General features: G+C 43.3%; 1 protein-coding gene and 1 pseudogene across 1 annotated transcript in view; one reads left to right on the top strand and one right to left on the bottom strand.

Annotated features, from left to right (window-relative positions):
- Window positions 1-721: 721 nt before the first annotated feature.
- On the top strand, window positions 722-2,667 carry LOC132575739 (glutamate dehydrogenase 1, mitochondrial-like; annotated as a pseudogene).
- Window positions 2,668-6,470: 3,803 nt separating this feature from the next.
- The window catches only part of BAIAP2L2 (BAR/IMD domain containing adaptor protein 2 like 2), a 32,987-nt gene continuing 13,880 nt past the window's right edge, over window positions 6,471-25,577 (bottom strand). Inside the window, exons 6-14 of the mRNA XM_060244588.1 lie at window positions 23,369-23,485; window positions 21,411-21,557; window positions 18,579-18,719; window positions 15,963-16,101; window positions 15,410-15,650; window positions 12,659-12,730; window positions 10,875-11,061; window positions 7,976-8,016; window positions 6,471-6,747 (exon numbers count right to left, since the gene is read on the bottom strand). Of these exons, the coding sequence (XP_060100571.1) occupies window positions 6,672-6,747; window positions 7,976-8,016; window positions 10,875-11,061; window positions 12,659-12,730; window positions 15,410-15,650; window positions 15,963-16,101; window positions 18,579-18,719; window positions 21,411-21,557; window positions 23,369-23,485 (1,161 nt within the window). The 3' untranslated portion in view covers window positions 6,471-6,671. The remainder of the gene's footprint in view (window positions 6,748-7,975; window positions 8,017-10,874; window positions 11,062-12,658; window positions 12,731-15,409; window positions 15,651-15,962; window positions 16,102-18,578; window positions 18,720-21,410; window positions 21,558-23,368; window positions 23,486-25,577) is intronic.

Raw genomic sequence — 25,577 nt, 5'->3', positions numbered from 1 at the left:
CTTCATCTATAAATTCCTCACAAGGGAGAAATAGCACAGGTAGGGAAGGCAGCATGTAGAGACTCTTGGAACTTTCAGACAGGGTTTAATTTCTATTAATAAGGCTAATTGGCTAAAGGAGCCACAACAGGTCTCTCCCCTCCCCTCCCACTAGTGAAGGCTTCAGCAACAATGAGCTGTTTGTATTGAAGCCATGGGAAGCCTTGAGAAGCAGCTGGTCACAAAGGAAGAGGGGACACTTCTCTTCCCCTCACTCCAGTAACCCCCCACCCCCAAGGCCAGGAATATTTTCATTAAATCAGGTTTAAAAGGTGACTGATGAGTACTACACCTGGCGCCACTGAAGGAGAAACCAAATTCCATGCAGGTGGATGGGGAAGGGGCAGCTTTCTGTGGCAAAAGGGAGGTTGTGATGTAGGATCTTTAACTGGGATTGGGGGCAGGAGGGGGAGGTAAACCTGCATAGATCAAGCCAATTTCCTCTGCCATGTCAATATATAAACAAGATCACATCCATGTGTTCTGTTTTGAATTTAGAACAAAATATTTGTCCCAGTAATCACTAATATTAGATCCCCCTGTCTGAGAATTTGGGGAGAGATTCAGTCCATCTACTGTTTCTGTAATATCCTAATCTGATAGTAATGAATGATTAAAGGATAACTGATGCTCATTAAATAGCCTTGATTGAGCGCTCTTATTTTGCGTCCCAGGGAGGAAGATGGAAGGTTAGCTCTACCTTGCCAATTATAAACATTATTAATTTTAGTTTTTATACACAGTGTGCCTTAGAGGAATCGTGATGGGTTTAAATGCACTTTATTCTGTGTTGGATTGTATCCGAAGCCTCATACATTGAGGTTGTTCATTATTCCCACTTAACAAATGAGGAGGAAAGTCCAGAGACCGTTCATGTTTCTCAATATCATCCAGTAAATCTAAAATTCCTTCAAAGCACCATTTTAGGGATTACATTTCTTAACAGCTACCACACCTGCACATTCTGAATATGCAGTAGTACTGAGAGAGCCACAAATCATTCTACTACTTGCAACTTCTCCCCCACAATGAAACTCTAAAAACCACTGATGTCAGTGCAACAACTGAACTTCAGCCCTTTCACTGAATGTGCTGTTGGAATTATTTGGTTACTGCAGCACTAATAGACCCTCTGTTCTCTTTAGGTAATAAACTAACAAATAAAGGTTGCAAACAGGTGGTTTGCCCCAGTTTAGATGATTTTGGGAAGCAGGAGTCCCACCCACTTCCCCACAGCAGTGTGGTGCTTTTGTGCACATCCTGCATTTTTCTATCTTTCCATCAATATTTTCCAAACCTGCTTTGCTGTGATGTTTTGGGAAAGACCGTAGCAAAGCAGCAGCGGCATCCATACGGATGAATCTTCCCAATCCCACTCACATTGTCATTGTTTCCCTTGCCCCAGTTCCCCATGGTGGCCATTCCTCCCCCACCAGAGAGCTTTAAAAAAATATTGTTAGAACACTATAACACACTTGGCATATTGTTAGAACACTGTAACAAACTATCAGGTTCTTTGAATTCCCAGCTTTCATTTTTGAAGATAATTCATTGAGTATTCTGGGTTAATCACTTTTAACTTACTTCTCAAAGTTATTGTAAGGCTAAAATAGAAGTAGAAAGAGTGATATATGCCATCCTGATTATATATATATACACACACACACATGACTAAGACAGAACTTCAAAAAAGCCAAGTGATGAATTATATTGATGTTAGAACGCCTGTCTGCAACTTAAAAAGGCAAGCTGTACTATGATATCAATGCTTATGCCTGTGTCACTGTAAAGCCAATCAGCCAAGGTGGCATCCACAGATGTATATCTGCTACAGGCCGTGGTGTCTTCCATGGAATTGAGAACTTCATTAATGAAGCATCTTATGTGAGCCTCTTGGGAATGACTCCAGGATTTGGAGATAAAACATTCACTATCCATGATTGGCAATGTGGTCTGCATTCTGTGCGGTATCTACATCGATACGGTGCAAACTGTGTGGCCATTTGGGGAAAAAGATGGTATTATATGGAATCCTGATGGTCTTGACCCAAAGGAGTTGGAAGATTACAATTTGCAACATGGATCATTTCTCACCTACCCCAAGGCACAAGCCCTGGACTGCCACATCCTTGAAGCCAACTATGACAGCCTCATCCCAGCTGCCAGTGAAAAACAGTTAACAAAAGCCAATGCTCATAAAGTCAAAGCAAAAATCATTGCTGAAGGTGCTAATGGGCTTCAGACTAGTTCTCCAGAAGCAGATAAAATCTTCTTGGAACAGAATATCATGGTTATTCCAGATCTGTATTTAAATGCCTGTGTTGTAACAGTGTCTTACTTTGAGTGGCTGAAGAACCTGAACCATGTTAGCTATGGTTGTGGACCTTTAATTATGAAAGGGATTCAAACTACCACTTGCTCATGTTAGTCCAAGAAAGCTTGGAAAGAAAGTTTGGGAAACACGGGGGAACTATTCCAATTGTGCATACTGCAGAATCCCAGGATAGGATATCTGGTGCGTCTGAAAAAGACATTGTTCATTCTGGATTAGCCTACACCATGGAGCATTCTGCCAGGCAAATCATGCACACTGCCATGAAGTACAATCTAGGTCTGGACCTGGATTGAGAAGGTCTTCAAGGTGTGCAATGAAGCTGGGTAGCCTTCACATAAACAAATGGCCACCCACCTCTATCTGGTTCCCTGTTCTATATCCTCTTCAGAAAGCTTATCACAAGTTTACATAACCACACAAATCCCTTTTCTTTTCAAGTTCCTTATAGTGTATATGATTTTAAATTAGCTTCTGTCAGAGCTAGTCCTTTTTATAATAAAAGGGGGAGAAAGAAGGCTAGCTTGAAATATGAAAATATAGCTCACATTTCTACACATTTTCTCCATTCTCAGATTATTAGATGCAAAGAAGAAGACAGAACTAGTCTTCCAGTTATGCATCCCCTTCCTTGCTGGGTGCCTAACTGCAAATCATGATAAAACACCTGTACCATGGAAGAGCAAATGGTTGCAGGCAAAGCTTTTCTCATCCTGGCAAGATAGTTGCACCTGTCAAAATTCCCTCTTCTAGATGATTTTTCAAGGTATAGGAACCCTGACCAGCATATATATGGTCACCAAATACAGCTAGGGCTCTAGGCATGTTTATTTCAATAATTTCTGTCCCATTCCTTCCACCAAAAGCACTCAAGATGGCTTACAGACATTTTTTTTAAAAAAATTGTAAATAATAATCACATATGACATTTTAAAAAAATAAATAAATCCCCGTTTTCCTGTCTCCTTAATCGGGGAGTGTGTTCTGCTTTACTCTCCCTCTTCCCTGGTCTTTCATGAGACCTCTCATGTAATACAAAACTGGTCCCTTCAGTTCTAGTAAACGTGTGCATAGCTGATAACAATAATACATCATCCTGGGCCTTCCTTAGCAAAGGACAGCTGCAGGACCTTTGGAGGAATGGGAAAGGATTGCTAGATTCTGCTGCCCTCTAATGGCCCTGAGATGGTACCACTAAAAGGCAATGGACAGGAGGATGCCTAGGAAAAAGGAAAGGTCTCCTGTGCAAGCACCAGTTGTTTCCGACTCTGGGGTGAAGTTGCTTTCACAACGTTTTCACGGCAGACTTTTTTACGGGGTGGTTTCCCATTGCCTTCCCCCGGTCTTTTACACTTTCCCCCCAGCAAGCTGGGTACTCATTTTACCAACCTCGGAAGGATGGAAGGCTGAGTCAACCTTGGGCCAGCTACCTGAATCCAGCTTCTACCGGAAGGAAAGAGAGTTGGTGGAAATTTGTCCTTATTTATTCCATGGATATGTGTTGTTACGGAGCACAAATATGTAGGGTTCAGTGAAGTGTCCCTTCCACGCACTGATCAGACCCAGACCCAGTGACTGCCCAGCCTGCTTACAAAGCATGCCACCCCAATGCAAAAGCTGTGTACACAAACATAGAACTTACGCACAAGTAGATAGAGCCAGGAGGGGGCATTCCCATGAAGCAACAAATTTTCCCTGGCAGAGCACCTCCCACAACTTGTAAAAGCAGCCAAATAGCACACCACAGGAAAATGTTTAGAAGAGTAAAATAAAAACATAAGTCTTGATGAAGAAGCCTTCCCTCTCTTCTCTTACACATTCTCTCTGTTCCAGGACAATCCCAGTTGTAAAATGAGACTGCAAACTACAGGCAGCTCTAGGTAGCTTGTAGGTTGTCCAGGTCATCAGTCCGTGAGGAGAGGCAGCAGCTCTCCAGAGCACCTTAACATGCTTACCTGGAGCCATGCTTTATTTTGTTAGCCCCAATATATTAAATGGAATTGGATTAAAAAATACTGCCCCAGTGGCAAAATGCATAGATTTCTGGAGTTGCTTTCTATCTCAGGTTAACAGAAAGTAAACTATAAGTAGTAAGTGGCTATGCCCTGACCTGGATATTCCAGGCTAGCCTGATCTCATCAGATCTTAGAAACTAAGCAGGATCAGCCCTGGCTAGTATTAGGATGGGAGACCATCAAGGAACACCAGGCAGGCAATGGCAAACCACCTCTGAACATATCTTGTCTTGAAAATCCCACAGGGTTCCCATAAGTCAGCTGACAGCACTTTCTATAACCAACAAGTGGCTGTACTTAGGGGACATTGTACAGGTGATAATGTCCTAAGAGAAGTTTCTAGAGCTACTTTTTTCTGCCAAGGTAGTAAATTCATGCAGGGGTGGCCAACAGTAGCTATCCAGATGTTTTTTGCCTACAACTCTCATCAGCCCCAGTCAGCATGGCCAATAGCTGGGACTGATGGGAGTTGTAGGCAAAAAACATCTGGAGAGCTACTATTCGCCACCCCTGCAGAGGGTGCATTTTAAGACTTTTTAAAAATTCAGGTTGTTGGCAGCCCTATGGACTCAAGAATTGAAAAATGAACCATTAGAAACCGCATAATTTATCAGTCAGTGCACGAGACACAAGTTCACAATCCCCACTTAGCCATGAACTTGGTTGAGTGAACTTGGGGCTACTCACTCACTAGCATGCCTCTCTTGGAGGAGCTGGAAGGATAAAATGGAAGAGGCAAAGTTGAAATATGTAAAGAGACACACTCAGGATCCAGTAGCATTTTGTCCTACTTTTTATTTTTCTTTAAAAACACACAAATTTTGTTAGCATTATTTACAGGATCAAACTGAAAAATGGGCAGTGCAGGTAGACCTCCCTAGCAATTCTAGAGCCACTCCCGGTTCTTCTGATTGAGGTAGGTGGCACAGTGGATGAATGTGACACAGAATGGCCAGATATCTTCAATCAGAAAGCACTCTAGATCTGGCATGGGGTGGGGGAGCACTTCTGCTAGAATGAAATCTGCTGGTATAACTGGTAGCTAAGATCTACCTGCTGGTAGGTTCTTTAGCCTACCCTTTGTTGAGCAAATGAGGTAAACCCTTCAGTGCTTTTAACATAAATTTGAATGGCTGCTTTCATCCACTGCCAGAACAAATTTGCATTCTCTGGTTTTGGTTGTCTGTTTTTGTTTTGTCTGGTCCCTGAAGGATAACAACTGGTGCTGCTCTTTTCAAACCTTCTTGAGTGCTGACCTGTGCCTGTCCCTCCTTCACCATATCTTGTATTCCTAAAATATATCTGCTGGGCATGAGTAGATGCCAGCCTCCCACAGAAGAATTCCAAAGACCATCCTACAAGGCCGTTCTGAGGGCCGCTCCATACACTGCATAAAAACAAACATGTGTTAGGCACTGCATGTGCATTCAAGAGGGGACCACTGTCAGTGAAAGCTATCTGATGATAATAATCCTGTTCAAAACCAAACTAAACTAGATTATGGTAGATCTGTGAATCAGTGATTGCGATGGGAGAGAGGGGGATGTGTTTAATCCTTTTCCCACAAGCAGCAGAGGAGTGCCTTCAAGATTAGAGAACTAAAATTTAAAAAACTGTTCCTCATCTATTAGGCAGTATAACTGCCACACACAACTAAAAAACCCCCCTAAAACTAAACAAAAACATGTTATAAAATGATATAGCAACTAATGGAATGTGACTGGGGAAGGATAGAGTTGCTGGGTAGCTTGACACTGAAGTTATGTCACAAATTACACTTGGTAGATACCTATCATGAACTCTACTTTCATAAAGCTATGACTGGACTATATGGACTAGGAAGCAAGAACATAAGAAGCCATGTTGGATCAGGCCAATGACCCATCCAGTCCCACACTCTGTGTCACACAGTGGCCAAAAAAACCAGGTGCCACAGTGGCCAAAAAACACAGTGTGTCACATTCTGTCCCAGATAGCTCAGAGAATACATTCTTTCACCAAGAAAAATGCAAAACAAATGTCAATCTTCGTGCTACAAATGGGAGGAAATGTGCATGATCATGCATAAAAGCCCTTTAAAAACTAAGTAAAAGGACTCAGGGACTTATCGACTGCTACAACACAGCATGTATGAAAAATAAAAATGGAAAAAGAGCCGACCTCCACTCTGGTTTGCTACATTGTGAGAAAATAATTCCAAGGGAATGCCAGCCTAAATTCTGAAATGGAAAGGACTGTTCTGTACAGTTTTCTGAGCCAGTCATCCAGCCAAACCTAGTCTGCTTTCACCGAATGACAGGTGCTGATCGGTCATTGGTCACTGTTGGGCGCAGCTTTACAGTGGCAAAAGGGTTGGTGCCCCTAGAAAGAGACAAAGGAGAAAATGAAATCTCTGGAAACATTGTAGAACGAGCCACATCACAACATAAAGGGCATCAGTCACTGACCCATGCTAAGCATAATCCTCATGGATGCAACTAACCCAATAAGCAGCATATCACCTAGTGTTGCCAGTACCTGGCTTTTGTGGGGCTCCAGTGTCCATTTCAGCCCTGTGGCAGGGAGATACCCCAGCCTGCTCTAGCTGCACTGGGACAGAAGAAGCAGCACCTTCCAAACATCTCTGGTCTTAGGCCGGAGAATGGCCCAAGGACTCGAGATGCTGTTACACTGTTGAAGGTAAACAAGCAGGCTTAATGCTGGGCACTGTCCTTCTGGGGGTCTGCCTCAGAGCTTCAAGAAAGTTGTTCTGACAGCACGTTTTATATATGTGCATACCATGAATTCATTAGGTATTTTCAGGTAAATCACTGTCTCTCAAGTCCCACCCCATAATTTGGGGATACTTGACCCATTTTCCAGGGTCGTCGTTAAGAATTACAACAGGAAATGCATATGAAGTCATTTTTCTAAAAGTTCTGTCTAAATGTTCAGTGCCATATTACACAATGGAATTAACAAGCTTTGGACACTTTTAGAAATTATGATAAGAATATCTTTGCATTTATCCGTAGGGCCTTCAAAACTGTCCTCTTCCAGCTAGCTTTTTAAGACGGAACCCCTGATAACATCAATAACACTGAGCCATCTTATACACAATTTGATTATATTATAATGTTATATTGTTTTATTGGTTTTACTGTTTAAATTATTAATTATATTATATATTGTTTTATTGTATCATGGTTTTACCATGTCTTGTTAGCCACCCTAGTTCAGTTCAAATGACAGGCAAATGTCAGATATAGTCAAATGATGAACAGACACGGTTTTATACCTTTTTTCTATGAATAGGCAGTGCCTTTAAGATATGCACTGTTGTCATCAGATGCCACCTTTATAATATGGCCTCTGGACTTTCCTTCTAGGGACGTGTTCTCTCTTACACTAAAAAAATGTTGTGTATATATATTCATATGAGAATGAAAACAGTAACCTTTGAATACACACAATAGAGGGCAGTGAGGCATCACACAGATATGGGAATTACAAAAAAAGAGGGTGTCTTTTGAGTAAATGTCATTAATATATGCTAGGAGCAGACTATGGAAAGTTGGCAATCCCAGACTAGCATGGAGCCAAAACTTACCTGGGGAACAGTTCTGGTGGATGCTCCCTTCCTGTTGACTTCTACAATCAAACAAAAGTATGGTGAAGGGCTAAGAAATAATAGCTTCTGAACTAAACAGAGACAAAACAGGAAAGGCAGAAACATGCCAGATCACACATTCATATACTTAGATTGCATTTGCATCACTGACCTCCCAGCAAGATAATGCACATCCAGCATACACACAGCCTATAGGATCTTTACCATGTATGTCCCTATTTTTGCTAGCAATGCAGTCCAATTATGTCCAATGTGGATATAACATCAGAGCTGTCAAATCTGTGATTTTGGCATGGAGTCCTCTCACTTCACAGTATTTCTGGTCATATGTGAATCTTGCATTACCTCTTTCCTGACATAACAGTAATCCAGACTGGCCAGACAGGGCTTCAGAATGACATACATGAAGACTCATTCTCAGCCGCAAACAGCATATGCACATCTGGTCATCTGTCAGGAAGGCTCAGTCTCAGCCTCCCTCAACACCAGTCATTCTCTATCTGACACCTGCAGGTAGTCACTTGAACCCCTGCACAAACCTTCATCCTTCATTATACCTTTTGTTTTTTCCATCTCTCACCCTGAATGATGCAGGCATTGCCATGAAGGGAATCCCTGCCCTGCTTCACTGACATAAAGTCATCTTAACCACCATTCTGCAATTTCTTGCTCAGATTGAAGGAAAGCAATTTGGTCCACCCTCAGCTCAGACATTGCTCATGGACAGAACACAAGGATCCTTTGTCTTGCTTCTTTTTAAAGCCCATTCCTCTAGAAGTCACACCTTGATGTTCACCACTTGTAGCCTTTGCTAGTTTTAACTCACAGTTCAGCTGTTTTTGTGGCAGTCAGTAGATTATCACTTGGAAGAAACGGCTTATAGAAAATTGTGCCTACTGGATGGAGTCGCCATCTCCTTTTGACCTCCTTCACTGTCCTCACTATCAGTTTTGGTGATGGTTTATTTTACAAGATGTCTTACTGGAACAGTTTGAACTGGCACAGTTTATGGGGTGCTGCTTGTTTGAAAATACAGCCCAGTTTTTAAAAGCTTGCATGTCAAGAGAAAAACTCAAGCTTTCCATATGGTGAAAGATTTTAAGAACATAAGAAAACATTGCTGGATCAGACCAGTAGTTCATCTGGTCCAGCATCCTGTCTCATAAGTGGCCAACCAGTTACTTGTCTATGGGGCTTAGAGGCTGAGGCTGAGAGATCTTTCAAACAAGCTGCAAACATCTGAAGATGTCTGAATACACTTTAGTAACACTCATCACATCTAAGGCTGTGTTCACACGAACATAAATAGCGTTAGGTATTAAGTCTGAAACAGTAGTTGTTCTAGGAAACGGGAAGAGGCAGCAGACTCTTTCATTTGTCCCTGCAGGAGTTTTGTTTGTGGATTTGCCAGTCATAAGAACTGATCAAGCTGTATTACATGAAGGTCCGTGCAGCCCTGTATTGTCTCTGTGGACCAGCAGTGGCTCTTTGGGGTCTCACTACCTAAAATCCTTTAGCTGGAGATGACAGCAGTTGAACATGGGACTTTCTTATGCAGAAGATGTGTTCTGTAGCTGAGCAATGGCTTTGTCCCTGGCAATTGCTATGTCCCCGTGCTTCCCAACAAAAAACTTCCTGTATACCTTCTATACAGAACTCACATAGTTATTTAAATTTATGACGTGATGGGAAGGGGACTTTTAAAAGGAGAAATATGCTGCACTTTTGTTTGAGAACACATATTTTGAGAACAGCAATACAAAACCCTGTGCACTCACAAGAGGACTACATTTAATGACACTTATGGGAGGATGCCCCTGACATTTGCTTTTGCTTGTAGCAGCAGAAAAAGGCACATCCTGGAAGGGCTCTGCTCCAATTCATACTGTCAGAATTACAACTTCTCTTTTCTTCTTCACTTCAGCTCTTCACAGGAGTCAGAGTGTTAAGAATATGAAGTGCATTTATTTCATTGGTGGAACTGTTCGTGTGAACATGGCCTCTCAACCCACAGCAAGCAGCAAAACTGTTGTTAACATTTCCTAAAGGCTGGGAGCTCCAGGTTTCCTCACAGCGGAGCACTAGTATTTTGCTTCTAGAGTTTTTATTCAGCCCTTCTGGAAGAGGCAACCCAAAATACTCCAACAAGGGAGATATGAAAAGTTTAGCATTTCTGCCTGCTAGCCAGGCCCCACCCAAATCCCTTTTCCACACTCAGAGTCCTACTGTTAGCAGAAAGAGCTGCTGCCCCGGAGCCACCAGAAATCAGGCTGAGATGTCATGGAGCAGAGGAGTGAGCTGAAGGGACCCTAGAGAGTGAAGAGAGAAGTGACTGAGATTCTCCCACTGGGGCAGAAGAGCAAGGCTCCTAGGCTGGAATGGGTAAGGAGATGAGACAGACCAAAAGGGACTGGGTTCTTCCAGCCTCAGAGTGGAAAAAATAAAGGGGGGAGAGGGGAAGAGCTCCAAGTAGGCCAGTTCTAAAGTCTAAGTAACAGCTACCAGCAAAAGTTAGAGAAAGAACTGGAGATGCATTAAGAGGCCTTGGCTTTGTACAGAGTCCACAGTAGAGGGCAACATTCACTCTAACAAGGAAGTAATTTGCTCATGAAGTCTTAATGGTCCCAGTGCTGCACAAAAGTACTTGTCTAGTTGTGTTAGACCAACGTGGTGCCCATGAACACTGTAGAACCCACTGATACCTTTCTTCTTGCCTGCCAAATGCCAAGTGTTTTGAGAAAGTGGGTAAAGTGAAGTGGGGCTTTTGCACAGAAAGGCTCCCTTTGGCAAGGAGTGCCAGAAAGTTATCTGTAGATCATAATCAGTCCATGCAATACTAGTTAGATCTAGTGATCTGGGGTAAATGGTGAAGTCTTACCTTGGAATCTGCGGTGGTTGCTGCAGTATTAGCTACGCTGCTTCTACGGCTGCCAGCCACCACAAAGGTAGTAGAAGGGCTTGGTGATTGGGGTCTGGTAGGAGTGTGCCAATAATCACCTGTAGATGGGGCACTAGGCCGATCCATGAGCTCGTCTACACTATGACTGCTTCGCAGAGGAAATGGTCTAAGCAGAGGAAAAAGAAAAGGATGATAAAAGGTCATGAATGTGGGAAGGGGAGTCCTGAAAACAGTTCTGTGGGAGCTGATTCAAGCACTTGGCTAGGAGTGTGAGTCAAAAATTTCAGGTTCAATGCTCATTTTAGCACCAAGCTACACCTTCTATGAATAACTGATAGCCTTTTTGAAACTGGGGTACAGGAGGAGGAGATCAGGCATGCAGAAAGGATACTGTTTCCCTGACTGATTTTTCATTGCCCCAAATGTCCTGCAATGGATTTTCTCCTTGGGGACACAGGTACAAACAGGTCCATGGTGTGTGTATGTGTGTGTGTAACTGGGAATAGATAATCAGATGGATGTGGTTGTCAGGTCCCCCTGGAATGGGGGAGAGGGCAGACAGCTCAGGTTTGGAAACTCATGGAGATTTGGGGGGTGGAGCCTAAGGAGGACAGGAACCTCAGGGGGATATGCCACCCTCCAAAGTATCCATTTTCTCCAGAGGAACTGATCTCTGTAGCATGGAGATGAGCTATAATTCCAGAAGATCCCCAGGCCCCACCTAGAAATAGGCATCTCTAGAAAGAAAAGTTTTGTTTCCTTTCTCTCTGCTTGCAACTTGGAAGATAGAGATTTTGAACAGATAGATGACAACTGTGTTTGTGCCTAATCCCTACCAATTGCTTAATGATGTATACTACATGTTGCTTCTCCCCCACCCTCCCCAAAGGGTCCCAAATGCATTTTACCCTCAAAAACCAGATCTCTGGAATTTCAGGGGGGCAGGGTTAGCAGGAAGAAGAGAAATTAGGGGAAAGAAAACAACAAGCAAAGAGTTACACTCAAAATCATCTCCTCCTGAAGTTGCTTTTCCTTAAGAAAAGCAGGTATTGTGAACACATGGCATTCAACCTTAATACTGGCCAGAACTATTATTTGAAACAACATTTGATTGAAATTGGCCTTAATATCTAATAACATTTACTGGGACCTGGCTCATTTCTGCCTCACCTTCCCAGCATCATCCCTCCCAGCCCTGAAACCCCCTTCCTCCTGAATTGCAACACTCCTTACTATCCTTCTTCTTCATCTACCTTCCCTTCCTCTTCCATGTCAAGGCAGCAGGTAGAAGTGTGGCTTCTGTAACAGCAGCAACTGGTAGCTGAGTGACATTGCTTGATACCCACTGCAACAATAAGTTTCCTGGCTAAGTTTGCCAGGAAAAGTGCCCTGTCAACTCCAAAAACAGGCTGGCCCTATACTGGGCAAGGCTCCCTATGAGAAGAAAGACCAGCACATGTGAACTTCAGAGTGTATGGAGATCATGGAGGGTCAGTTTGGTGTAGTGGTTAAGTGTGTGGACTCTTATCTGAGATAACTGGGATTGATTCCCCACTCCTCCACTTGCAGCTGCTGGAATGGCCTTGGGTCAGCCATAGCTATCGCAGGAGTTGTCCTTGAAAGGGCAGCTTCTGTGAAAGCTCTCGCAACCCCACCCACCTCAGAGGGTGTGGGGGAAGAAGATAAAGGAGATTGTAAGCTGCTCTGAGACTCCGATTCAGAGAGAAGGGCGGGGTATAAATCTGTGGTCTTCTTCTTCTTACCTGGGGGTGGTCTCCTCAGGTTCTGTCATCTCCTCCAGTGGTTTCACAAAAGCTTCAGGAAACCAGCCACTCCTAAAACCAAGGACATATGGCAACAGTTGCCCATTATGGCCTCCATCAGCCAGGCACTTGATGCCCGCCCCGTTTTTTCCCTTCACAACAACCCTCTGAGGACAGAGAGGCCAAGAGTGGGCAGCCCAGGGGCACCTCAGAGCTCCGTGACTAAGCTAAGATTTGAAACAGGGTCCCATCATTTAACAACTACACCACATGGGATTTCAAGGGGGATATTTAAGGTACTGGGGCTTGGCATTCTTACCCCCAGAGCCTTGAACCCTGCTTTAAATATGTCATGATCCTGGGCCTAGTGAGGCCTGCAGGTCCCAGGAAAGCCTGCCTAGGAGTTACTGGGAAAAGCCTCCATTTCCGAGGATCCCCTCTGCCCCTCTGATTGGGTGGCCAGGTTTTAGAGGGAAACTGGCCAGGAGAGGGGTGTTCTTTTCCTGGTAGGAGAAGATAAAAGGGCCAAGCCCAGGAAGGGGGTGTTCTTTTCCTGGAAGGCTGAGTTGGAGGTAGGCTGTAGCCTAGAGAGATTGAAGCAAGGGAAAGACACTTACCCCCTTGGTATTAGAGTAGGAACTGTGTAGATAGATGCATTAGGGCATTTATTTATTTTCCCTTCACCCTTTTACTGGTTAATGCACCTTGTTAATTTATATTGCACTGAAATAAACCTTTTTGTTGTTGTTCACTCTGCCTGGTCCTCACTCCTATTATTTGTCCTACAGGAGGCCTGAAGGGCTTGGGAAGGAACTCTGGACCTTCTCAAGGGGAACCCCTAACCCAGAGTGGTGGCAGCAATTGGTAATACCCCCCCTGAGTCATGACAAAATGTTACAGGCTTTATACTTCAACCCAACAAGAGACACCTAGATGTATATATAACAGTATTCTAGTGCTGATTTACAAAAAAAATAAAAGCCCCCTCCCTTGGCAAGGGAGAGGAAATGGCTGTCAAGAGGACAGGGTCAAGGACAATGGCTGCCATGTGAGCTGGAAAATCCAAATTCTCTCTCTCTCTGGTATTTTGTATATTTGTGTGTGTGTGTGTTTGCACCTGGATGTCATGTCATCTGGTGACTGACCATACTGGGGGCCTGGAGGATATTCAGAGATGTGGCTGAATAGAGCCTGCCCCTGTCCTCTCAACTGGGTATTTCAAGGAAGTCTCCTGACCAAGTACTGACCACAGTTGACCCTACTTAGCTTCTGAGATCTTGGCTTGCCTGGGCTATACAGGTCAGGGAAAATCCAAATTTTCTAACACACATAGAAGTAGGCTTCCCAATCCCCAGGTCCCAGCGGGGGATCCCCCGTTTTGACAGGCTTCTCCCCGCCCCCAGCCAGCTGGCTGGCGGGGGACGCCCCGCCCCCACAGTCATTCTATAGATTTAGAGCTCCTGCAGGTTTAGAAACCTGTAAACAGTTTTTAAAATGTGTACCTTTAAGGCTGAACAGGAAGTAGGGAACAGGAAGGGCTTCATGGGAAAGGGTCAGTAACAGTTTCCTCAGAGAATGGCCCCTCCCTTTCTTTTGCTTTCGTTTTCAGAGCCAGTAAAGTTCTGCAGGAACAAGACCCAGTAAGTATTTGTGTGTGTGAGAGAGGGAGGGGGCAGAGGATTCCCTGGTTTGGAGGCCCTCCCCCGCTTTAGAAAGTGTGTGTGGGGGGGCGGAATATGTCTACTGGGCACTCTATTATTCCCTATGGAGAACGATTCCCATAGGGAATAATGGGGAATTGATCAGCGGGTATTGGGGGCTCTGGGGGGGCTATTTTTTGAGGTAGAGGCACCAAATTTTTAGTATAGCATCTAGTGCCTCTCCCCAAAATACCCCCCAAGTTTCAAAATGATTGGACCAGGGGGTCCAATTCTATGAGCCCCCAAATATGGTGCCCCTATCCTTCATTATTTCCTATGGAAGAAAGGTATTTGAAAAGGTGTGCTGCCCCTTTAAATGTGATGGCCAGAACTCCCTTGGAGTTCAATTATGCTTGTCACACCCTTGTTCCTGGCCCCACCCCCAATGTCTCCTGGCTCCACCCCCAAAGTCTCCTGGATTCGCCCCCAAAGTCCCCAGATATTTCTTGGATTGGACTTGGCAACCCTACATAGAAGCCATTCTAGTTTTACTGTAATCTTTCCGAAAACTTCAGAACAAAGCAGGTTTGAGAAAAATCAAACAAAAGCTAGGGAAACCCCCAGAGGTTCACTACTACACCATGATTCAGTATGAAAACAGGAAAAAAAATGCTTTCCAAAAGCACTGCACTCAGGGCAAATAACCTGGGCAGAAATGGTCACTGTCTCTAAAGAAAGGCAGAGGGACTTAGCACCTGAGAGATTCTTGAGTCATCTGGGTTCTCTTAAGCCAATCTGACAGTTTTGAAGATCAGAGCACCTATGTAAGTGCTTTTTTATGTTTTGTGTTTCACAGAGAAAACTCACCATGAGATACGAAATGCCTGTAATTCTTTTTGTATTTAGTTTTCTAATAAATACAGTTAAATAATGACAATTGTGCTTGACTCTCTCTTTCACCATATGGAAACTCAATATATTAAGAGCCTAATCTGAACCAATCAGTTAAAGATAAGTCCCCTGTAAAGAAAGTATCTGCTTGGTCAGCATTACCTGAGAAGAGGATCTGAGCCCACTACAATTTCATAAACATTAATCTGAGCACACTTACGTGGATGTCCCTTCCAGCCTGCCATATAGCCAGCCATTTTGTGCTTCTGGTATCAACACGATAACAATGTCTCCAAGGCCGAACTGCAAAAGAGTCCGGTTGGAACCAGCAGAGTGAGGTGCTATTGCTCGGACTTTCAGCACATTATTGTTGCTTTCCTCTTTGCTCCCTGCTTCTTTCCCTCCTCCTGCCTGCTCTCCAAAGGAGCTAGAACGAGAACGTTGGCCAATGGAAAGAGAACCTGCAAGAGACAAAATAACTGAGCAAAGCCATTGTGTTGGTTGATGCCTTATCAACTAGGAAATGGGACAGTTCCACACAGATTTGTCCTCATACATCTCAAAAACCCTCAGCTTGCCCTGGATATTCTCTGAGTATGACCAATTACTATATTTAGGCCACATGCTTATCCAGCTTCTCTGTCCTGGCAGAATGTAACATCCTCACCTACATATACAAGGCTTTTGAGGAAAATCTTTCTTGGTAGAGATTCCTTATCTCCCATTAGATGGGACAAGCTGAAAGGCCTGTTAGTTGCACCCCGCCTCCTTACTAGCAGAAGAAGTTCTTGGCAGGGATCTCGTCCTTGGTTCTGTCTGAGTGGAAGGCATGATTTCCACTGTCTCCTGGGGGAAGGGGCTGGGACTTCTTCCTGTCATCAGTGTACTGAATTCACCCACAGTTCTCTGAGGCTGGAACAAAACAATGAAGTCAAAAACACCTCATGGGAAATTTATTATTTTTAAATCAAAATGTCCCCCTATTACAGAGATCCAAAGAGGCATATGACAAAAACTGAGGCTATAGATACAAACCACAGTATACATAAAAACAAAGATAAAACCAGAGAGCAGCTTAGCACTGCTCATGATCACTACCTGACATCCATTCCCAACACTCTCAAGAAAGCTTTCCCACAATATAGGAACTTTACCACACACACAAAAGCGAAAGTAAGAGAAGTAAGAGAAAATACTAAAGCAGGAGACACCTACAAGAGATAAATTATTAATGCCTTCTAAAGACACACTAACATCCTTTTTGTCAGAATACTGGCTTGGACTAACAAGGTGACACTGGAAGATTTATGAGCAGGTCTCCATATTTTTTTTAGAAATAGTAAGCTTTTCTTATTTTCTACTGGGCTTCAGCCTTCACCTGTGCCATTTACCCAACCCAAACACAGCTTTGGGAGAGCAATTTTTGCCCTGTGAAGGAGCAGCATTTGCAGTATTCATTGCCCCTTGCTCTGTCCCTGCACTGCAGTCCTGATACAAACTGGGCCCTGGAATGCTTGGGAACTTCATTCCCAATAGCTGCTGTCTGATAAAGGATCAGAATTAGTTCAAAGAACCTTGACTCAACTTGTGACAAAAACATATCATCTACTTTTGCTCTTAGCAGGGACCACAACAGATCACAACTGATGGGAAAGTTTTTATTCCATGAGACAATGTCCCAAATTGTTCCACAAAGTTTTTAAAAAATCTTTTCCTCAAGGGAAAAAGATTGCTTCTTTCTATGGAAAGCTACAGAGAACTCTGAGCTGTCAGTAAGTGATTTGGCCTGAAGCTTACCAGAAAAAAATAGCAAATCCTTTATGCTGATGAACTTTTCATGCTTGAATCGCATTTTGGCAATCTGAAGTACTGTTGCATAGAACTTTTGCACATCACGTGTTTCTGGTTTGGTTTTGCAAGTTGGTACAGCTCTCACTATGTTAGTTTCCCCAGAATTTCAATCCTACCTTGGCAGCTTTAATGGCTAGAAATCTGTTTTTCATTGCGAAACATTAGATTCTCAGGATGCTGAACACTAGACTCAGTCCAAACTCCTGTACATGTATGGTATGACTATGGAATAGTTCAAAACATAAGCTGCCAAGGAATGTAGCAGTTGTATTTCTGGCCAGGCAGCAGCAGCTCAATTTTTTATGCCTATGAATCTCTTGGCTTCTCAGCTCAGTCCACCCCATAATAGATCTCCCATGATCACAAATAAAAGCATCATAGAGAAAAGAAACATTCTGGTGATTTTTGACCATCTAAAAACTGGCTCCCTCCATCTCCCGCCATTCCTCCCCCAATAGCCCACCCCCTTAATAAGGTCATAATTGAAAGTTCTCCTCCTGTCATCAGATGTCAGACTGGTGGCTACTGGGGGGACACAGCTTTCTGAGGTGGCCCCCACATTGTGGAATAATCTGCTTTAAAATATTCCTTTGACTCCCTCTCTGTGTTCATTTTGGTACCAAGCTAATCTGAAAAAAGTTTTTAACTGAGATAGGTATTTTTCCAGTTATCTCACTGCTGCCTTATTCCTTAAATACCTAAATATTAATTTTCCCTCAGAATTGTATTTTAGATACAGTTATGTTAGCCACCATATAGATTTTAGGGAAGGTCTTAGCCAGTGGGCAACAAGGGCAGCTGTCCCAGATCCCTTGCTGGGGAGGGGTGGCTGTTCACAGTCCCACCCCCGATGGAGAGGGGGAAGAGCAGGCGCTCTCTGCTCCCACTCTCATCTGTTTTGTTCGGGGCTCAGATCACCCACTCACAGTGACAGCCACTCCCAACTGCCCCATTCAGTTGGTGGATAGTCCAGGCAAGCCCAGTCTCATCAGATCTCAGAAGCTAAGCAGGGCTGACCCTGGCAAGTACTTGGATAGGAGGCCTCCAAGGAATACCAGAGCTGGGACACAGAGGCTACCTCTCTGAAATATACAAGCCCCACTAGGGGTCACCAGAAGTCAATCATGACTTCCAGGCACTCACACACAGAGACATACACATACAAAGAAAATACAATTATTATTATTATTATTTTAAAAGCAGCCACTTGTGCTTTCTCTTTCTGGTCCTCGGGCAGCCATTTTCTAGTGACGGCTCCTACCTACCTCAAATGGACTGAGGGCCACCTCTTGCTTGGCTCCAGCAGGCAATGATACTGGGGGCCCATCCTAGACTTTGTCTTAGGGTCCCAGAATTACTAAAACCTCCCCTGATAGACTGCACTGTGAAAAGGCAGGCTATAAATATGTTGAATAAATAAATGATACCATGAAAGAACTGATGTTGTTTGCCTCCTTCTTGGGCGATTCTACACCACAGCTACTTTTGTCAGGAACTGTTTCTCACAGAGGTGTATGGGTTACTTTCGCCTTCCTTACCATCTCAAGGTGGGTAGGAGTCAGGCGGCCTGATGGGAGACCTTGGCTGTGGGGAGTGCTAAGCAAGGTCGGGACAGGATTGCGACTGGCCTCCAACTGCTCCTTCCACAGTGGTGACTTGTTCTGGATGATGCCCCGGGACTTAGCAGGAGTAAAGAAAACATAAATGGAGTCAACAAACTGAGGAAGCATAAAGTAATGACCAACCCTTTTTTAAAGATTGGGAGGAACTGGGTCAGGCTTTACACATTAACAAACACGTCTATGTTTCAGTGATTGAAAGGATTAGATCCTTTTCCTTGCAAAGCAGTAACAGTGATCATCACAAACATAATCCCAGGAACAGGGGAAATGTCAGGCCTTTGGGTTTGCACCATGTTCACGTTGCTTTGTTTGACCTACAAATTCAATCTATATTTGTATTTCTCCCATGGGATTCAGGGAACTGGGCAAAGGAAGCTCTGGCTCTTTTCTTCCTTCCCCAGGGGACTGGAGGGGGAGCCTCAGCCAATAGAAGAGAGGCTTGGCTCAGTAGCTCCACTGTGCAATTGAGAGAGCCTGGCAAAGCAAGCTATTCCTCCCTGAGGGAGGAGCCTCAGCCAATGGAGTAAATATAGGTTTTGCTCTGTAGCTCCTGTGCAATTGAGCAAGCCTTGCAAAACAAGCTGTGTTGCAGAAGGAAGCAAGAGAGAGGGAGAAGGAAGCAGATGACAGCCAGTTGCTCGGGGGCCTGATAGGAGCCCTCTGGGGGCCTGATTCAGCCCCCAAACTGCATGTTTGACACCCCTGACCTAGACTGAAGGAAGCCATCACCCCAGCCAACAGCAGGGAATATATACGGACTCATCTCAAATGCCTCTTAGATGGTGTTTGTTTAATTATTTAAAATATGTATATGTTACTTTTCTTTATAACTATATTTCAAGCAGGTTACAGCCTAAGCAAAACAAAATCTACAAAACCAGTAGGCAAATAAAGTCATTGCAACAGAACATCTCATCTTAAAATAGGGTTGCCAACCTCCAAGTAGGGCCTGGAAATCTTCCGAATTTACGACTGACCTCCAGACTACAAAGATCAGCTGCCCTGGAGAAAATGGCAGGATGGACTCTATGGCAGTATACTGTATTAAGGTCCCTTCCTTCCCCAAACCCCACCATAGTTCCTAACCAAGAGATGGCATTGCAACCCTGTCTTAAAAACATACTTTCCTAAATATCCTTAAGCACTAATTAAAAGAGCCTGTAAAATCACTAATTACTGATATTAGTAGAAAAGAGCAGGAGTCCAGTCCAGTAGGATCTTAAAGACTAAAATTTGTGAAAGCTTTTGTGAGTCACTGCTCACTTATTCAGATAACTAATACTACTAATACTAATATTAGGGTAGGTAGCTAACTTGAATGCAGGCTGAAAAGAATGGAGAGAATGAAAAGCTCTTCATTTAGAGTCTACAGGAGCATAAACAAGCCAGGCCTCTGCATGGAAGGATTTCACAAGTGTTACCTCATCACTGGGATGGCCCAGTCTCTCGTGCACTCCCATATTAATTCAGAATGCTGGGACACACAAAGGACAGCCTCTAATAATGACCTCAGATGCTGAGAGGGGGATATATACAGAAAAAGGTAATGAAGGTCCCAAACTGTGTAGAGCTTTGTGAGTCAACACCAACACTATGAATTGTGCACAGAAGCAAACTGTCAGACATTAGAGATCAAACTTTTGAGTACCATTTTTTTCAGAAATCAAGTAAGTTGAGGTTCAACACTCACTAAAAATGGGACAATCCTGTTTACTTAAGGAATGCTGAATTTTGCAAGTTAATCCATTCTGGAAGAAGTACTCCCCTTCCTCCTTCAAAGAAGTCTCCATTATCAGAGATCTTATCATGATGTTCCTCTAACACTATATATAAAAGGTTTAGAAAATGAAGAGTAAATGGCAACCCATGCCCAAAATTTGCATTTGGAACAGAGTCTGCAAATTGGACATGCCAGCATTTATTTATTTAATATGCATGGCTTGGTTATGTTGCTTGTTTTCATAGCAGGCTTTCTTGTTTTATCATGTTAAATTGGAATTTTCTTTCTACATCTTTTGCCAAGAACCAACATACAGCTTTGAGCAACAAAGGCTAGAGCTTCTCAGATTTCAGAGAGTGAGAGAGAAATCTATAAGACAAATGAAAAAGAGACTAGCCATCAGGTAGCATTACCAACATCCAACGACAAAGATCAGTTTCCCTGGAAGAAACAGCAGCTTCAAAGGATGGACTCTATGGAATCACATCCTCACCATGCTTCCTCCTCTAAACTCTGCCATCCCAAGGCACTACTCCCACATCTCCAGGAATTTTCCAAGGAAGAGTTGGCAACCCTAGCACCAACAGCAAAAAACCAAAAGCTGTGCTGAATATAGGTCTCATCATCTAGTCACTGGAACCCTGAACCCTTTTCTGGTTTCTGCAGTTTTAGAAAAATATTTTCTTTTATGTTTCCACAAGAGCTAGAAAATTGCTATCTTTGAAATCTGAAAGGGAGGGTGCTCAAGGTTTTGCACATGACATGGCATTCTCCTTTAAGTATCATTTCCCATGAGTCACCATGCTTGAGTCCTGAGTCACAGCAATGCACATACTTCACCTATGTATATGTAGCCAGGAGCCATTGGCTGTCTTACTTTATGGAAAGCTTTGGACTTCCTCCTTTCCTCTATCAGAAGGCATCTCACCAGACTCTCTTTGATGTCAAATCAGATTTTCATCAAATGTGAATGTCAATAGCTAGATTTTTCCTCTTACACACACCCATGACATCTGCCTTTCCCTCACCCTGTTATAGAACTGAAGGAAGGTATTGGAGAGCAGGTGGTGCTTCTCTGCTAGAAAACGATAGCGGCGTTTCTCCTCCAGCTCAGCAGCCTGTTGACTCTCGCTGACAAAAGCTTGCATCTCTGTGCGCAAGAGCATCATGTTCTCCTGGAGTTGGTTGTGGGAGAAAGAACATGTGTCAGCTGATATTCTGACCAGGAAATTGCCATTAAGACATCCACCTATTGTGCCATTAGGACAGCCACCAATTGTGTCTGGATCTTAGCTGCTCAGTACAGCTGGCTATGTGGAGTAATTCTTTCACTGACTGGTTTGATAATTTTGTCACTGGCTATTTCCATTTTTCAGTCTGCAATGAGGTGTGTGTGGAAAATTTACCTCATAGCAGCTGAAAAGATCATCTGGTAAAGTAACAAATTAATCAGCTGGCCACGTGGCTATGTGGCCAATAGATACAGACAACTTACCCATTAGGCACAGGGAAAGGAAAGGTCCCCTGTGCAAGCACCAGTCGTTTCCGACTCTGGGGTGATGTTGCTTTCACAACATTTTCACGGCAGACTTTTTATGGGGTGGTTTGCCATTGCCTTCCCCAGACTTTTACACCTTCCCCCCAGCAAACTGGGTACTCATTTTACCGACCTCGGAAGGATGGAAGGCTGATTCAACCTTGGGCCAGCTACCTGAACCAGCTTTCGCTAGGATAGAACTCATGTGAGCAGAGAGTTCAGATCACAGTACTGCAGTACTGCTGCTTTACCACTCTGCGCCACAGGAGACACACAATACTTTTAGGGGCCCACAATAATATTTTGATTTCTTTTAAAATCAAAAGGGGGGGGGGGAAGTTAGGGTCAAGGAACATTTTAATTAATAAATAATAAATAAATAATAATTTTATTATTTAAATTATTTTCTCACATCAGAAAAGAATGACATGCTTAGAGCCACAAAAATCTATTATATTTTGCCTAAAACTGGAAAAATCAAATAATTTTGAAGTATTTAAAGTTATATCAAAAATAAATTTTAATATTGATATTATTTTGGTGGGAGAGGCCAACAAGAGCAAAAATGCCTAGGGCTCATGGAAGTCATAATGTGGGTCTGGATTAGGGTTGCCAGGTCCGACTCAGGAAATATCGGAGGACTTTGGGGGCAGAGCCCGGAGCAAAGTTATGACAAGCACAACTGAACTCCAAAGGAAGTCCTGGCCATCACATTTAAAGGGATCGTGCTCATGGGGTTTTTTGTAGCAGGAATTCCTTTGCATATTAGGCCAAACACCCCTGATGTAGCCAATCCTCCTGGAGCTTACAGTAGACCCTGTACTAAGAGCCCTGTAAGCTCTTGGAGGATTGGCTACATCAGGGGTGTTCGGCCTAATATGCAAAGGAGTTCCTGCTACAAAAAAAGCCCTGATCATGCTCCTTTTAAAGGCCTTCCCTCCACTGGAAATAATGGAGGGTGGGGGTACCTCCTTTTGGATCCCTTGGTCCAACATTTTTTAAACATAGTGGATTTTTTTTAATGAGAGGCACCAGATGCTACGCTGATAATTTGGTGCCTCTACCTCTAAAAACAGCCCTCCAGAACCCCACAGATCAATTCTCCATTATACCCTATGGGGACTGGTCTTCATAGGGTATAATGGCATGGTCAGCGGACACTTCCCCTGCCCCCACTTTCTGATGACCTTGAAGCAGGGGGAGGGATTCCAAACCAAGGTATCCCCTGCCCCCAACTCGGGATTGGTAACCCTACCCTGGATACAAGCACCTAAAGTGATGCCTAAACAGAACCTGGCTTTCCACCTCAAACCAACATACAGACTGGAGTTTCACACAAACCAATCTTCTGTGAAATGAGATCCTAGGTTTGCAGTGTGCCAATGCCAGACATGCTGGCCCATCTTCTTTCTCTGATTTTTTTTTAAAAATCTCCACATTACTCCCCACCTTCATCTCTCGGGCATTCTTGTCTCGCGTTCTCTCCATTCTCCATAGGTCTGACATGCATTTGTCAAGGTTGGCAGCTCTCCGTCGGTATTCTTTCTCATATCGCTGGCGGCTGTCCTGTGTACAGGCATAGCAAAGAGAGAAAAGCTTCATAGCTGAAAAGATAACAAAAGCCCACTTGCTGTACCAAGTTTGAAAACATGAACTACTAAACTCAAAAAAGTAAGAGACATTTTCCAGGTTATTTACATTTCTCAACTTTGTAGTGGTGCAACTGTACCAGACCTCGGAATGCCAAAAACAAATTTAAAGATTTAAAAAAAATAATGGTAGTGGCACCAGAGAGAAAGGTGCCATGTGTCATCCTTTTTGACAGGGGAGAGGACACAAAAAATAATCTTCCTTCAGGGAATAACCCTATGGGCCAATTCACAGTGGCACATTCATCAACTGACAACCACAGTACCCAGTGATGGAGATGTCAAGAACAACATCAAAGATAAAACTTCCTTATCACCCAACATTGCATCATACATAGTTCTTTTCAATGGGAGAGTTCACACATTTCCCTTCCTCCAAGATGTCAAGTATTGCATAACCAGAAAAAAATCCAGTGATGTACTTGGAAACATTTTATACTGCTTCCGAACCTTTAAAAGAAGAAACCCTTGTTCAAACTTTTTCTCTATAACCAGTAGGTCTAATCATTTGCTCAGAAAGGGCAGAAGGGAGTCATCCTCTCTTCTTTTTACAGACCATAGGAGATTTTTCTTTAAGGGCACCATTTGACCAGTTCATTGCTGTACAGACAAAAGGTCAAATCAAATGGGATGCAAGAAATGTATTACCAGGAGCATCCCTTGATTTTTTGTTTTAAATACAAAGCAACAACAGAGGGGCAAATAGGTTTGAGGAAGCAGAACTGAGAGGGAAGAGGTATTAACCTTTTCCTCAGCCACTTTCCAGCTTTAATCATCCCCCTTGCCTCTATTGCTAGGTGGAATTCCCAGATTGATTCCACAGTAATAGTCATTCTGCCCTTGGGCTCCTGCTCTTATAGAATCATAGAGTTCCCCCACTCAACTGATTGATTCCCCACCAGTTGCTGTGCAACCACATTTTGACCTCCAATGTCTCCCACATCTTCCTGATCTTGTTGGAGGGAGAAATTGGATGGAAAATTGGACAGAGACAAGGGTCAAAATGCAGCCACGCAGCAGCTGGTGGGGAATCACTGGGTTGACCTGGGAAAGCAGAAGTCCGAGGGTAGAGTGACTGCTACTGCGGAATCAGTCCCACATTCCTAGGTGGGGCGCCAATGAAATGAGTGAAATTAATAATCTCTTCATAGCCAACAGTTAACACAGTTATGTTTCCAAGTTATGTATTTAACATCTGTTAACTGGGAAATTATTTATTGGCTGTCCATTGTCACTAGATCTAAGTTGTGCATATTTTAGAATCTGAGCTGTTAGTGAAAGAAAACATTGAATAACAGTACTTAAGTTCAGAATCAAGTTAGAGTCCAATGGCACTTTTAAGACCAACAAAGTTTTATTCAGGGTGTAAATTTTTGTGTGCACACACACTTTGTCAGACAGAATGGAATTAGATTTACTAGTCCATTCAGGTTGAACAGCAAATTGACAAGCAAGTTGAAATAACAAGCTAAATTTATAAAGTCATCATTCTTTAAATTCAATTCCAGGATAAAACAGGCAAATAAATGTGTCAGATGTGTTAATTATTAAATGTTAAGACAATCATTTAACCCTGTCATCATGCCCCATCTATCTCCTCTCAAGTGTGGAGGTAAGAAAGCTCACACCCTGAAAACTTTGTTGGTCTTAAAGTTGTTGGTCTTTGTTCTACTTCAGACCAAAATGGCTACCCACCTGGATCTAAGTTCAGAATCATTACCTACTCATAACAAGCACTTTATTTAAACAAATAACTTTAAACTGTCTCATATATTTTAAGAGCCCTACTGAAAATAGCTTTCCCCCCAAGTTCACTTCAAGAGATGAAAGAAATTCTTCCAGTGGAGAACTGAGAAATCTTCCATGCACCACAGGAAAACCACTCTGCTGGGACAAATTATCTGCATGTTTGGGGGAGAAAAGGTGTGGGAGGAATGACTGCTCAATCTGCTTGTACAGCTAGATTTGAGAGCAGCAGCACCAGCTGATCTATTGCAGATCAACATGGC

The sequence above is a fragment of the Heteronotia binoei genome, chromosome 8 (genome assembly GCF_032191835.1).
Source record: "Heteronotia binoei isolate CCM8104 ecotype False Entrance Well chromosome 8, APGP_CSIRO_Hbin_v1, whole genome shotgun sequence".
Lineage (NCBI taxonomy): Eukaryota > Metazoa > Chordata > Lepidosauria > Squamata > Gekkonidae > Heteronotia > Heteronotia binoei.
This window is presented reverse-complemented; position numbering and strand designations above follow the sequence as displayed.